At 41.9% G+C, this 15964-nt stretch overlaps 4 protein-coding genes across 5 annotated transcripts; all 4 read right to left on the bottom strand.

Annotated features, from left to right (window-relative positions):
- Positions 1-2942: 2942 nt before the first annotated feature.
- Positions 2943-6794, bottom strand: LOC134177179 (uncharacterized). Its single transcript, XM_062643931.1, has 4 exons — positions 6481-6794; positions 4001-4339; positions 3562-3741; positions 2943-3505 (listed from the first exon to the last, which is right to left on the bottom strand). The coding sequence occupies exons 1-4, from the start codon at positions 6626-6628 to the stop codon at positions 3129-3131; spliced, it is 1044 nt and encodes a 347-aa protein (XP_062499915.1). The 5' UTR covers positions 6629-6794; the 3' UTR covers positions 2943-3128.
- An 85-nt stretch (positions 6795-6879) lies between these two features.
- Positions 6880-8542, bottom strand: LOC134177180 (uncharacterized). Its single transcript, XM_062643932.1, has 4 exons — positions 8344-8542; positions 7917-8249; positions 7263-7532; positions 6880-7200 (listed from the first exon to the last, which is right to left on the bottom strand). The coding sequence occupies exons 1-4, from the start codon at positions 8372-8374 to the stop codon at positions 6938-6940; spliced, it is 897 nt and encodes a 298-aa protein (XP_062499916.1). The 5' UTR covers positions 8375-8542; the 3' UTR covers positions 6880-6937.
- A 1419-nt stretch (positions 8543-9961) lies between these two features.
- On the bottom strand, positions 9962-11530 carry LOC134177302 (uncharacterized). 2 transcript variants are annotated; one of them, XM_062644078.1, is made up of 5 exons: positions 11345-11530; positions 10669-10977; positions 10455-10610; positions 10212-10374; positions 9962-10150 (listed from the first exon to the last, which is right to left on the bottom strand). In XM_062644078.1, exons 1-5 carry the CDS (start codon positions 11427-11429, stop codon positions 10141-10143), a joined length of 723 nt encoding a protein of 240 aa, XP_062500062.1. In that variant the 5' UTR covers positions 11430-11530; the 3' UTR covers positions 9962-10140. The 2 variants fall into 2 exon arrangements, with proteins under 2 accessions (XP_062500062.1, XP_062500063.1); XM_062644079.1 differs by having other exon boundaries at positions 9962-10145.
- Positions 11531-12380: 850 nt separating this feature from the next.
- LOC134177114 (uncharacterized) lies at positions 12381-14382 on the bottom strand. Its single transcript, XM_062643839.1, has 5 exons — positions 13986-14382; positions 13600-13920; positions 13197-13532; positions 12833-13138; positions 12381-12775 (listed from the first exon to the last, which is right to left on the bottom strand). The coding sequence occupies exons 1-5, from the start codon at positions 14050-14052 to the stop codon at positions 12585-12587; spliced, it is 1221 nt and encodes a 406-aa protein (XP_062499823.1). The 5' UTR covers positions 14053-14382; the 3' UTR covers positions 12381-12584.
- Between the last annotated feature and the right edge of the window lie 1582 nt (positions 14383-15964).

Raw genomic sequence — 15964 nt, 5'->3', positions numbered from 1 at the left:
AAGCTGCTGGGGTGATAAATTGTGACGTCACTTCTGACGTCATTTCTATACCCAGAAGAAAAACCATTATTTATCACACGCACGCACGTACACACACACACACACACACACACACACTGACACACACACACACACACACACACTGACACACACACACACACACACACACACACACACACACACACACACACTGACACACACACACACACACTGACACACACACACACACACACACACACACTGACACACACACACCCACCCGCTTTTGGTGATTTGGATATCGCAGGGGTGGTAGGAGATGGAGAGGGTCCCGTATGTTGACTGACACCGATACATTGCCTATTACTTCTCTCGCTTAATCCGTTGTTGTTTATCGACTGCACGATAAAACACAAACGCGTGTAATTGGTGTCGCTCTGCAGATCGAAGTCGTGCGACGTGACCGAAGCGGATAGCCAATATTCCTTCCCTTTGCACGCAACGGGCGACGAACGACGAGCCTCGACGCATGCGTTCTCATCCCAATGCGCAACGCGGTACGCAAGCAGCGCCAAATTTCCCGTATAAGCCGGAGCCCTCCAAGACAACCAGAACGTCGATCCGACGACATCCTTCGTGATTACGACGTGAATGACCAGATTGGTGGGAGGGTCTGGTTTACCTGAAAGCAAAATTACGAATTGATATCTAGAAAGAGAAATGGGGAGAGATAACATCGACCTGTAGGAATGACGAGAATCGATGCGTTTGTGTATCGAAATTCTCTAGTCACCAGCCGCTGCTTGAAGCGGCACTCGATTCTCACACGGTCGTAGCGCGCTAGGCCTCGAACAGAGAGAGTGGCCGTCCCCGTTTTTCTCTCATAGTCTGTTGTTATTCTGTCTGTTGCATTGATGCGGACAGAGTTGTTATACCACGAAACCGATTCTGGTGATGGAATGCCGTCACTTTTACACCAAATTTTGTAGCCTTGATCGACTTGAGGGGTCCGAGTCGACGTGCTAAGCTCCGACTTACTTGCAGGAGCTACAAAAACAATTATCACATTCTAAATTATTTTTGTTAATGACCAAACCTTATTACTTATAACTAGAAGCTCGACTGTGGCGTAGACTCTCTTGATTGCGATAAACTCGCACAAGAACGTTCCGTTGTCTTGCGGTCTGACGTTTTTGATGTGCAGTCGGGAACCGTTTCCCGGAAGCGAGAACCGTTCCGGATCAGCGGAGTCAACGTAGACGCCGTTCTTAGCCCAGTAGATTAAATCATAACATCCGCCGTCACACTGGAGAGTGACATTGCTGCCAACCAGGGCTCGAGTGACAGGCTGCTGTATGGGATCAATGGGACCTTAACAGAATTGAATAATAATTAATTTATGCATCCGGCTGTATGAATAATATCAGATGCATCTCTCTAATACAATACTCTAGTGTACGGTGAGATGCATCCTTCCAATACAATAGCAGTGTACTGTGAGATGCATCCCTCCAATACAATAGTCTAAAGTATTGTGAGATGCATCCCTCCAATACAACAGCAGTGTATTGTTTGATGCATCCCTCCAATAGCTAATGTATTGAGATATGCATCTTTCCAATACAATGGGAATATTTTGTTGTCATTACTTACAATAGACGTGAAGCTTTTGCGACGCTTTCCTGCCGTCGTGTGTGACGCAGCTGTACGTCCCACTGTCTGAACGTTGAGCGTCGAATATCTCCAACGTGTTGTTGTACTTCGGTGACGTAAATTTGTAACGTGAAACTGGATCAAAAGGTTGCTCATCTCTCAACCATAACCGCACACTGACGGGCTGATCGCGATTGTTGACCGTCTGCAGACACTTGAATGTGGCGACTGCGCCCATGTAAACACCATTTGTCCCAACTTGCATGTGAACTCTATCTGCATCTTTAGAGATAAAGCACTAACATTAATTAAAATCTAGTTAGCTATGTTAGCTTCCGCGTTCTTTACGCTTTGCAGTCTACTGTTGCATATCATGCAGCTAGAGCCAAACGTCTTAGTTACGTTTTCTTTTGGAGAGAGAATTCCAGAGACATCAATTAATTTTAGTGTTGCATGAAAGTCGAAAGTATAGTTAGTGGGGAATCCCCACAAAGAACACCAACGTCGACCGTTCGTCACAAAAGAGTGGCAAGGAATCGTGTAGATGCTGAAACATGTTCTTTACCTAGACTTTTGACGCTCGACAAAAATGTTAGCATGACGACGAGGCCGCGGAGAAGCGAAAGTTTGTGGATAGCTTCCTGGATCTCAATGTGCGATCCTCGTTCCATCGCGATCGACGAACAACAGAGCTATCTCTCTGGAAACACAGAGTCGTAGAGTGCATGAACACTGCACGAGCGTGTAGCCACTCTTCTTACCGTTACCGTGAGAAGCTGCTAATTTTCCGGCTTCTGCTTCTACTCTGAGATGAGAGACAAATGAGAGCCGCACGTGTATATTAGGAGGCGGAGCTTCCTTGCAATTACAACACACTAACATGTTTGTGCAAAGGTGAGATTGGTCGCGGGTGTGCTGCATCACGTGTTAATTAACTGATGCAGATTATTATCAAATTTAGGATGCGATCAAATCCAGAGTGACTTGACTACCTTTTTTCAATTATGTATTACTACCTTACTTTGTGAGTTGTGATTATCAGCACTGGACATGACGATTTTCATAAATAAGCGTAGGAAGGGTTCTAAGTTCGAGAGGACCAAACAGGCCAAACAGTACAATCTTGTGCAACATTATTGCATCTAGGAGTAATGCAGTGACACCAAGGCAGGAGAATTATTGGGAAGCCATGGCCTCCGTTACCCGCCATTCCTACCCTGCAGAGCCGGCCGAGCACTCCAGTGGGCCAGATCTTGGGCGTCCAGCCCCCAGAGTAAACGCAAAATAGCTAATTTATTTAATCACTAGAACCAATATTTCCGGAAGTTATCACCAAAAGTCCGTTGGCGGAAGTTCCATTTTCAAAAGTTGGGAGGGCATGGCTCATGCCACATTCTACACCAAAGTAATTTAGTTTCCACTGCCAACTGCAGCAAAGAGTTGCATTGGGCTATCAACACGAGTTAATGTTAGATTCAAGTATGTAGTAATACAATCTATTTAGATGCCAAGCTGTTGTCTACTCTTGCTTGAGTAACTACATGTTGTTCAAAATCATCACTCTTCATTCCTATGAGCTCATCTAAGCGTTGATTGGTGTAGACAGTGTTGGCAATGAGCTTGTTGCCTTGGTCAAACATCTTGTCGTCTTGGTCAATCCTCTTGTCAATCTGATCTGTCATTGTTGCCAACGTCTGCTGTACTTTCGCACTTCTTTTTGTCCACTTTCTCAGGGCAACAATAGTAATTATTATCATCGCAATGCCAGCAACAGGTACAACGACCACAACAGCTATTATTTCTGCAGACCATTCAGAGCTATTATGAGGAGTAGACCCATCAGTGCCTCTCTTCCCATTGACCCCTTTGACAGCTAAATATACACCATGTTTTCACAAGCATGAATTGTCAAAATTAACAAACACTTACCTGTAGTTGCAGTTTGCTTGCTGGCAGCTGTTTCTGAGGCCGATGGTGTCTCTCTTTCTTCAGGCAGAGGAGAGTATGTGGAGTTCTCAGTGTGTTCTTTTGGAGGTGAAGGGTCACTCCCAGATTCCACATAGGTAACTTGTGGAGTAATTGGTGATTGAGTCAAAGATGTTAACAACCCTACAAACAACAAATTACAAATTTCAAATCACTAAAGACGTCATATCAAACGTCATCTTTGATATGACATCTTTATATATATGTTGTATATATGGAGGGTTGGGGCTAAGTTTAGGGTTAGGGTCAGGGTTAGGTATATGCATGGTTTGTACTGGCGATCCATGGTTTGTACAAGCAATCCATGGATTGTACAAATCTACGCTATGCGCACAACTGCCAAACATATAGACATAAGAGGTGCGACCAGGTAGTTTCATACTTGCAAATCCGACGTGTACCGTAAACTCTGCAGAGGTATCATTGGTAGCTAAAGTGCAGCATCGGATAGTGTAGAAGTTATCAGTTGGCGACAGAAAGGCCGTGTGATTATGTATCGTCAGCATCTGGTCTATAATAGAGCACGACTGAAAGGGTCCGGCCGGACACTTTCCTTTGTCGAGCAACTCCTCGTTGTCTCCAGCGTGGACGGTCCATTGAGCATCAGTGACAGGAGACCCGGTGGCGGCGGTCACACAGCTGAACGGTACCGTTTCATCAGCAGTCACCTTCACACTGTCAGTATTGCAGTTGGGTCGTTTACACACAACTGCAAGCGGCGCTGTCACAAAAAGAAACGAACAGAGCGTTATACATATGTAAATTAAAGTCAGGCAAACTTGATTCACAGTTTATCGTCACCGCCCGCATCATATTCTGGGAAAATGAAGTAAATTCCATTATTTACACACACTGTCTATAAAGCCTCTTTCACAGGCTCTCTTAACGCGCGCGTGGAGAGCAGACATGGGGTTAGGGCCGGTCACTATTAAGTGTGGGGGGCTGGCAAAATTTGCCGAGGATTCTAAAGTCTAGTTATAAGTATAACCCCTACAAAATATGCTTTTAAAATCTTTTGGCCCCCCAATGTCTGACGTTTAATTAACTTTAGCTGACCCCCATCTAAATGTGCTTCTAGAGGGACATACAGGCATATTTTGTACGGGTTACATACTTTGATGCAACTCTCTGTCTTATAACATTTAGTAGAAGTCTACAAATTTAGGTTTCCCTAAGATCTATACGCAAACGACAACGAAAGTGAGTTACAGTGGTGCTGCTATACCTGCTCGCACGATTTTGGTTTATCTAGACTGTCGCAGTCCGTCTTTCAGACTTATATCATCGTCATCTGTATCGTGACCTTCGCGTCTTAAGATGTCCAAGACGTCGTCACAAGATCTACACTTGCGCGCCGCGGGGCTCCTCGTGTTTGTGAAGGTCTTGCAACTGGCCATGAACTTTGCAATACTTTAATTAGGATGAGAGTTCTTAGCTTACACTGTTTTCTTGATAAAGTAGCTGACTAAAGTTGATACGTCGAGTCGGTATAGTTCCGTCGAGTCGTGTGGTCGGTATTTCCTCGAGTCGGTCGCCATTTCCGATAAGACGACTACCAACAGAATTGGAGTTCTCCGGAAGTCTGGGGAGTGGCTACTAACCCCAAAGCATCATGACCACCTTGATCTCAACAGGAGGTCAAATAGCCACACAGCAAACAGGAGTCCACCATCTACAATCTCTCAGTAGTGTTGTCTCAGGTTTTACTTTGAGTTACAGTTGACCATCGAGGACAGCTTGCAAAACTGATACTGTTGAGTCGAAGGGCATAGTATGTTTGCTTAAGGCTTTAGTGTCTAACCACGATCCGCCCAGCTCCTCCCAAAATCTCGTTAGATATAAAAAAGGAGGGGTTTGGCTACGCGAGACTAACAGTAACATACGCCCAGATATTAGACCAGATGACCGAGAGCTTCACTAAATGGAAGACCGAGAGCTTCACTAACCGGAAGACCGAGAGCTTCACTAACCGGATGACCGAGAGCTTCGCTAACTGGAAGACCGAGAGCTTCGCTAACCGGAAGACCGAGAGCTGCACTAACTGGAAGACCGAGAGCTTCACTAACCGGAAGACCGAGAGCTTCACAGCCGTCTTTTTGCCGACTCTGTGCGACATTTCTTTCGCAAGCTAAGTCAAAATTCCAGAGGACTCCAATTCTGAAACGCACTGTAGCTACGCCTACTCTCTGTTCGCGTTGACTTTGGACTTTGAAAATCTGTAAATAACTTCTGCGCAATAGGGCGATCTTGGTATAGTATGTAGAGCCGTTAGGGTTCTAAACTCATTATGGTCTTACAAAAAGAATGGTCTTACAACAACAATGCTGCTAATAGAGGAAGTACCCAATTAGCAAGGTAACTAAACGGTCCGCTGCCTCAACATCAACACACAGTTGCTCTTGTTTCGCGAGTAGTTGCTTGGTATTTCTGACTCCTCTTCTTGTTCTGTGTCGTCTTGATAGCCTGCGACTTTCTCGACTCTTACCTAGCATCTTCGTCTTTGTATATGACCTCTACATTGTTAATGGGATGCAACTTAACATCTGAATGTGGTAAACAAATACAGCTGCATCATTAGTCAGTTCCGAGCGCAAAGTCAACACGAACAGAGAGTTAATTTAATAATTACCGCCCATCCGGTGAAAAGTGTAAATCAAGTTTGCTTCAAGTCAGGACTAACATACTTCACGCAAATATTTTCACGTTTCCTTGCTCATGCTCTACTCTTTAACTGACGTTTACTCGATCTACTAGAGTACTAGACGACGCGTGTCGTCACAAATACCGCATGACCCCTCTAGGGGGTCCGGGTAGTTCATTGTAGGTTGACACAAAAAACGTTTTGAGCGCGAGGGGTCTTACCTTTGTCTGCGTCGCGCCCTTGTACGCATGATATGAGACTCGCCGATATGAGACTCGCCGATATGAGACTAGCGTAGGGTTGCGATACCCGAACCAGAAAGGAAGTGAAATGGAATAGTGACGACAACCGGCGGTTTCTACGACCCATCTACAGGCCTCTATACGAGAAAACGACCGCTAAACTACAGCGACAACTAGAGCAATCCTCGTCATAGCATCTCGTCGTAATTCATATCGAGCTCAAGCAGTGAGATCAGAGGAGGTGAGCTCAGGGGATTCCCCACAAAGGGGCGGGGTTTGGCTAGCCTACTGTCCACACTCTGACATATGATACCGTATAGCATTGCCTGGACAAAATACATGTGTATAGTATGTGTATATATGTGTATAGTATGTGTATGTGTATAGAGGCTTTATTCTTTTTATTATAATAGTAAATCTAGTATATACGAATGAATCACGTGTCAGTTTCCTTTAGAGTAATCGAATCCATTTTATTGTCATTGGGCAACGTGTAGCTGCCACACGCTCTACCACTCCGATGCCACACAATAACGAGTACCATCATGATGAGAAGCACACCCATTGAAACGCCTACGGTCGCTCCAACAATGAGACCAACATTCGTCCCATCAGACAAACTTACATGCACATTGACTGAAGGTGCACTCGTTGGAGACACACTCGTTGCTGCTTGGGATACACTCGACGTTGTGTTACCTGAAAATCAATCATAAAATACATTTAATTTATTAGTAAATTACCCAAATCAACAGACACACCTATGACTGTTATGTTGAATGTGACTATTCGAAATCCCACTGCATTGCCACCGTAGACTTTCCACACTCCACTGTCGGACGGTTGTATTGAATAAATAGTCAGAGTTGCATTCTCTGAATCGTGTTTGTATCGCAGATGGCCAACGTCCTCTTCCTTGAATAGTAATCGAAAGCCTAGTATGTTCTTTGTAGCTAGTGGGATATGCAAAGTGTCTCCCTCATAACACAAGAAATTCTTCTTCAACAGATTGACATAAGGTTCAGGAATAACTAACATAAACTACATATTACTTAACAAATCTCAGAATTAAATAGAAAATATTAATTAATATTTTTATTAATATTGATTACTAATAAAATTAAAATATTGATTACGTATTTTTATTGATATTAGTAGATAAAATAAAAATATTAATTATGTATTTTTTATTAATATTAATAAATAAAATGAAAATACTTGTTACAAATTTTTGTTGGTAAATAAAATATAATAAATATATTAATTAATTAATTACCCACCAACGTGTTACATTACAAGCTATCTAGAAGTCTTAGTGCAAAATACAAGCGTCTCTAATTGATTTAAAGATTGCAAGAAAGTAAAACGATTTGCCGTCAAGCATCATGGCGCAACTGAAATTGCCGAAGACTTACACACAACAGTAATCTCCACTTCACGACTTGGTTGTCCACCTACAACGCATCGGTATCTCCCCGAGTCGTTCACGACCGAGTCCATAATAATCATCGCTCGACTAGCCAACTGTCTTCTAATGAATTTCACTCTGTTTCCGAGTAGGGTGGAGTTGAGCAACGCACCGTCTTTCTCCCACGACACGGCGACGCCCACTGGAATAGCCGACCCGTTTGAATAGTCACACCGCAGCAGAAGATTGCGTCCGGCGGGATGACGACCGCCGCCAAGCACTGTCAAGCTGATTTCCGAGTTCTCGAGTTGTTGGGTCGATGGCGCAACCCACGTGCACGCTATACGTTACGCAAACAGATTAGCTACACCTCACTGTATCCCGCACTGTATGGCTTGAAAAATGAGAGTGTGCATGATGTGAATAGAGCGTACCGCATAGGAGAGTGAAGACGACGACCTTCATTGCGACCGGGTCAGTGTCGGAATGTCAACAGGTTTGACAATGACTGGTATCCGATGAGTTAGCGTCACAGGAATGTCACATCATCACACATCATTGTGACACATCCGGATTGGAGATTGAAAAAAATGCGTGTCGAATGTCAACACAATTACACGCCAACCAAAATAGTCGTACAACGCCCTGCTCATTGACATTCTGTATGGATGTATATTAGCGCACGTGACCAGGTGATTTCTGTTAGCTAATGTAAGAGACTTTTTATAGCGATTTGTATCATCTTGTTAATTATATCACTTAGTTAGGAATTAATTCAGGTCTTAAGGCAAGGTGAGAGGAGAGACAACGTGCACCCTCCGCGTTTGATATATACTCAGTAGCTAAAAATCAGTATACACTGTAACTATTAGATAGCGCACGCGCATGTACAAAAAAGGACCCCTTAACAGTGTTCTTGCCAGTACCGTCAGAATCGTCAAAATGACAGAATTGGAAAGCCTTAGCATGCATAGCGTGGGATCACGGACCTAGAGACATTAGTGGTCTTGATAGTCCCAAAGTTGCTACAGAACTATACATAATCACATCTGGAAATTCAGGGAGTGCGTGGTCTCCTTGTTGGTGTTTGAGGTGAATTCCTGTTGACCTTTCACACAAGAAGTGCTAATGAGTGACTGTGGTTGTTCTACTAATTACTGTTTATCTTCAGTCTCATATTTTGTACTGCACACCTTTACTCAGCTCATAATTCCAGTTTTAAGTCAATTTGTGTCATTGTAATAATCTACTGTATTAATTATCTGTCTCTCTGTCTGTGTTAAGTTGCATCTGATTTTAACACAACTAGGGAACAGAAAAAGTAATTTTATGATGTCATTACCACATATGTCAACATCAAAAAAAATTGATGACGTCATTAATAACGTCATATTGACGGTTGGCAAAAAATCCTGGCTAGAACGCTGCTTGCACAATGCAGTTCTACCAGTTCAACCACGCATTGTGACCATCCGGGCAAAGAAATCGGTACAGTTTGTTTGTTCTACCGAAACGGTGTCACACCTTTGAATGAGGAATGAGAGACTGCTGCAACCTCACTATTTTTGTATATTTTTCTAATCATACAGATACTAATTAGTCAAATATTTAATTAAGAATTCCTGCTTTAGAGTGTGAACTCTATAGGTAAGTTGCACCACATTTTTGCGTAACAACAACAACAACATCGTCAACAACAACAACATCAACAATTATTTATTTTTTTTATTAATAGTCATAATATCGACTCAGTGTTCTGGCCATGCAGTTAACAGTGCTGCAACTTGAGTGTGTGACTCTGTAGGCAAGCTGTACCACATTTTGCGTAACAACAACAACAACAATAATAATAATTATATTAATACTAATCATCGACTCAGTCTTCTGGCCATGCAGGCAAAATGCTGCAAAAAATGTGGTGCAACTTGCCTACAGAGTTCACACTCTAAAGCAGGAATCTGCTTAAATGATTAATTAATACGATTAGAAAAAACATACTAAATAGATTAATTAATACTATTAGAGAAACATACTAAATACTTAGAGCCAACAGCAAGTCATTTACACATTTGCATTTCCATCACACATACCATATCTACATAAAGTCATTACTAAATTGTGTTGACTTGATGTCACATACATTACACATAATTTCAGTATTTCTATTAGACATACTAAACTGTGATATCTGTCTCTATACTAAACGAGCAATTCTCTCAATCTTTGATTTCTCATTCTGTCCTAATCGATACAAACAGAATTTAGAATTATTGTAATTATCGGTTACGATCATGTTTCTTACCACGAATTAATGGATTTCAATTTGAAGGCTTTGAGATTAGTACACCAAACACGGCAGATCACAACGAACATTAACACACCCAACAGGAAAACTAGCACGACTACTGTTACAGCCACAGTCGAAATCAGAAGCAACATCGTATCATCTGATTGCTCATCAGAGACTACGAACAGGCAGAGGCAAGTCATGTAGTTAGCTGCTCACAATGTATCTCATCATGTCACTCATCAGTGAACAACATACCTGATTGCTGTTGAGTACCCCATAGGGTACTGTCAGTTGATAATCGTTCGACTGATATAGGCAAGGTAGGAATTCGGAACAAAGTCGAACGAAAAGTGCGACTTTGCCACGTGGTTGGAAGAACCCGAGTTTTTGCATGATGACTATGTGGAGATCCTGTAGACAAGATCGAGCCATCACCTACATCTAAACATCTTCGTACACAAACGCTTGCCTTGCGATTGTGGCCTCTGTGTATTTGTATTTACAATAAGTTTCATAGGCTCTGATCGGATTTGGCCATCACCGCAAACGTAGTCACCATCATTGGATGGCGTCACCGCTGGAAACACAAGATGCTTCCCGGTATGCACAAGTTCACAGTCACCATCGACTCGGCACTTCCACCAGTGCAATTGTTTTCCCAAAACATGATGAACACCAGCACAAGTCATAATCACGTTTTGCCCTGCATTCACTGCCACCTCATTGCCAATTGCAACTGGAAGCAATAGTTTTACAAAAACGCGTGGGCTTGGTCTCCCTGTAATTTTTACACGAAATAATCCTTCAGCAGGGATTATGCCAATCGTGTTATGCATGGCGATCAATAACCATCATGGAAATGAGTTATGTCAAAATACATGATTATACATAGTATACATATGATACACATGATTACAAATATATCGCCATTTTTCATGCCTCCCACAAGCCCTTTAGCGCGCGCTAGAAAGTACAGACATGCCGACAAAAAACTGCGAAAAAGACACCAACCCATTTAAAAATCATGAAATCGCAGGTAATTTCAGTCTACCGATTTCACAATCCATTGATAGGTGCAAGCAGCATCGAATTTGGCGACAGCTAGACCCGCTATCTTACCATTCTGCGTTAGATGGTTTTCTTACCTTCGGCAATCGAGGTGCAGAGAGTCAGAAACGTTGCCCAGGAAATAAATCTCGAACGCCAACAAGTTGTGTGCGCCCTAGGCATCGCAATTTAGTGCAGTGAAACTGGCACGTTGCTTTACGAGCGGCCTGTTATTGCAATTACCTAATAGCAGCATGTTGTCACGGGTTTTAGTCCCTATGTTGTTCCCAACGTAAGAAACGGTCCCAACAGAGATAAAAACCGTCTAATCCGGGGACTAAAATCTAGGTTTCGCCCACACACGCATACCCTGCAGAACAGAGCTAGCAGACATCGAGTCTCGTTTGTGCAATCGAGTTGTCGTTTGTGCAGCATTGGGGTATGCATAGCATTGGAGTACGTACAGCGAGACGACGTTCGAAAGGCGTTGGATTGAAATGCGCATGCCTAGGTCACGTGTCATTCTGAATGTTGGCGGTTGTTTTGCATTGTTGCTAGCGGCTAGCACTTTGAGACTTGCAGGTTGAGATTAGCTAAAAGTGTCTGATACAGGTGAGATGTCTAATCCCTGATCTGACGGTTGTGTGCGTTACAATGCCAACTAGACAAATTTTGTTTTAGCTTCACGACTAGCACGAGGCATTATCTTTAAAAAGGTATCTGTTGTTATTTTATTATATGCACGAGTGGCCTTTTTTTGTCGTTCGGTTTGCCCGCTAGTTATTTGAAATGTAAAGTCATGAAAGTGGGTGTGTACCCTGCATGTTGGCATGCTAGTGTGCCAAAAATTAAAATTTGTTGTGAGAAATTAGAATGAGAATGGGGATCTTATTCTCTTGGGATCGGATACCCAGTTTTAATTAGAACTCTGAATATATTATGACCAGGTTAATTAATTAAAGGGACTGGCATTAATTAATTAATTAATTGACATATGAGACTATGTTTATAGTCAAGTGAATCATTACTCTGGTACAGTACCTTGTTACTGGTTACTCCAGTTGTATTGCATAATGACTGTGTTTACAATGGATTTGTTCTGAGAAATTTGGACTATTATGTTATTGAGCCAGGCACTGTAAAAAATTTTTTTAATTGAAATCAACAACAAAAATACGTTCATATTAATCTATATGTTTTACAATAATACACAATGACGGTTCAGCATTTGTTAAATACTTGAACTGTGTTAGAGTGTGAGTGTCATGTCATCTGAACACATGATTGCGAGAATTCCAGGCATCAGATTTCTAACAGGCACTGTACTGTCCATATTAATTAGCAACAGCAGAACAATGGACAGACATTAGTTTGATGATGTCTCGTTTTCCAAGACACCGTCGCTAGTGCTGATCTTTTGCACCATATTACACATGCCACAAGACAGCAGATGAGTATAAATCCCAATACTGTTGAAACCACAACAGCAATTGTTATGTTCTGGCTTTCTTTCTCATGCTTGGGATTTTCTATGAAAGAGAAGTAATTTTAGTGAGTTTTAGCATATCAACACATACCAAGCTTACCATGTTGACATTGGCGTTTGATTGAAAACTTATTATAGCCACTTGGGCAAGTGGCTATTAGGAGTGGGCAAGTCCAGTAACAGTTGTTTGCAGATAAAGAAGATGAGCAATTCCAGTTCGTAACATACACTCTGTCGTGATGAAGCGCCGAATGTGGCACGTTGCCAGAGTCAGTTGCAGGGAGATTGCAAAGGCTGTGAATTACATCATTACTGATATTCGTACGAATGCAAGCCATCAATGGGTCCGAGTTGTATTTCTTCAACAGAAGCTTTTGCAAGTCTTTCCCAATAATAAATTGTGGACCTTAGAGAAGTCACAGAAATGTAGATGGTATTTAATTATTATTGTTTGAATGACGTACTTGTTGAATTTGGGGTAGTAGTGACTTCTGTAATTGGTGTTGGCTTACTCGAACCAAACTGGTTGACAGCCGTTACTGTCACTTCATATGGCTCACATGGTAATAGATGACGAATGATGTGAGTGTGATTATTGACTGTTTTAATGATATCTTCTTTCCACACTCTTGCTCCAGTAGTTCTGTATTGTACAACAAGATGTCTGATTTTGCCAGTATTGAAATGATTAGAAGAAAGTGTTGAAACTGAGTCTGTCCAAGATACATTGATGCCTGAATCCCCAGACGTCAACCGAACTGCTTGTGCTGTTACCGAGTACGGGACTCGTGGCAGAGGACCTGTATACACAAAGGAATAGCAGAGTAGTAAATACAACCAACAATTCCACATGTAAACGTGAAATACCTGTAACATTTACACACAGTCTGTTTGAAAGCCAATGTCCATATGCATTGCTGAACAGTAGCTGATAGCAACCAGTATCATTGGATTCTACGAGGGGTTTTGTTAGCGTGATATTCTGTGTAGGCTTTGTTGTATTTACTTCGTTGTTACACGTACCACCACTGACTAAAATCTCATCCTTGACCCAATGGCAGTGAAAGTTGTTCTTGCTTGTTATGTGATTTCGCTGGCAGAATTTGATCTCTACAATCATAGTGACAGTCGAATGCAGAGGAAAGTTAGTATTTGGCGATGGCGAAAGCCCTCGAAGTTTGGGAGGAACTACAAAAGATCATATTTAAGTTAATATCATTATAGGAATTATTCAATGTGTTGGTTCATCATACCATAGACGTTCATTAGTATTTTATTGCTGCATCTGGCTTGCCAGCAACATTGAAATTCTCCTCTCATCCATGTCTGTACATGACTGATCAACAAATAGTGATTGTTGGCTTGAATGAACGTTGAGACGATGTTGAATTTCTTTCCGTTTGACAACCAAGTTATCCCCGAGTTTGTTTTGCTAGAGTTTGACGAAATGTGGCAGTAAAATCGGGCAGAAAAACTTTCCACCGCTTCAACTGGCTTGTCAGATGCTTTACACTTCTGTGACGTATCACATGAACTCAGTATTATTACATCTAAGCAGATGGTTACAATTAATTAAGAGAAAAATTTGTCAAGCAACTTCAATGTCTAAATTTTGTAACATCTTTACCAGATCCAGAGCTAGCGTTCATGATGAGGCCAAAGAGTGCAACTAGAGACAGCATTTTATCCATTTGTCTGTTACAAGAGAAGGAAGCAGATGTTAGTTAACAATTGACCAATTGTTTTCATGCGTAGAGGTCATATTTCCCTTTGTTTGTGTCTACTTTTTGACAGGGTAGAGTAGATCAGTAATATCCCATTATGAGTACCATTTGTGGGGCTGGTGGGGTAGCTAGACTTATGTGTCATGCCCATACCGCTACGCCTTCCAAAAATTCTGGCTAGAACCCTGAACTGTATATGTATAAGTACTGTGTATTGTTCGAATTACAGGGCAGTGCTTCCAATAATTATGGTTTAGAAACAGATAATAATAATTGCAAGCTTCAAAAAAGTCGACTAGAGAAATACGTCTATTACTTATATATAAGATACTAGCTAATTAGCCGTTCTTTGCCTGGGATATTAATTAAGGCAATTATCACAAATTCCCATCATACAATTCAGTTATTGGACGGAGAAAATACCAGAGAGAGAGACACAGAGGGAAACAGACACAGACGCGCGTGCACACACACACACACACACACACACACACACACACACACACAAGCTTTATAGTGTACTAGCTAGTTAGCCCGTTCTTTGCCCGGGAAAATTAAGTAAGGCTTTCAAATTATATTATTAATTATAGTAATTATCACAAATTCCCATTATACAATTCAGTTATTGGGCGGAGATAATGTATAGAGGTAGCTTTACTATCTGTCTACATCTAGTTTTCTTGTCTTCTTCTTCTCTTTCGTTGTGCGGAACTACACCCTATAGGGTGTGCTAGAGAATACATTACGTCCTGCTCAACCAGATCAGTCTGGTCTAGGGTCTACACATAGGCTGGGCAAGTCAGAATACCCAAAAATAATAATTATCACAAAAGCTAGTGCTTAATTAATTAAAATAAAATTACTAGCTCTGAGGGCGCGTATTTTAGGTGGTTTAGTTAGACCGAACGTTGTATTTCGCCTGTAAACTGCGCATGATGCCTGTTCATCGATTTATCGAGGAACCCAGGAAATGATGAGAGACCTGGCAAGAAATCTCACACAAGCTATTTTGCATTGAGAGCTATGTTTGCGTACGTTACAGTACAATGTCAAGTATAGGTGGTCTCACCCCAAACAAGTCTTCTTCGACCGCTGTAGATTCTAGAAGTTGAAAATGATACCTAGTGGGGATTCCACAGACGTAGAAGTTTCAATTGCTCATGCGCACTAAGTAAACCATGCGCTCATAGGTACCGTTTCGCGTTGACGTAAGTTGCTAAATGCGTTTCGAACATGCTTTAGAAGGGTGCATTGCAGTTTAGGACGTTGAAACGTCGAGTTTGGGCTACCGCAGGCTAGTACGGCACAGTACAGTAGGTTGTTCGTACTCTCTGTTGTTTACCAAGATTTCTAATGCAAATAAACCTATTGGATGTCTTTGGCGCCGTGCCAGTCTTTGATAATTATAAGGCCTCTAGACGTGGGTGCATGTACGTACTGACTAAAATTTAGCAGCTGTGCTAATTAATTTTCATGTTGACTAACCAGTCTAGCTAGAAGGTTGTCAT

The sequence above is a fragment of the Corticium candelabrum genome, chromosome 3 (genome assembly GCF_963422355.1).
Source record: "Corticium candelabrum chromosome 3, ooCorCand1.1, whole genome shotgun sequence".
Taxonomy (NCBI): domain Eukaryota; kingdom Metazoa; phylum Porifera; class Homoscleromorpha; order Homosclerophorida; family Plakinidae; genus Corticium; species Corticium candelabrum.
Note: the sequence above shows the minus strand (reverse complement) of the source record. Positions and strands in the feature narration are given on the sequence as shown.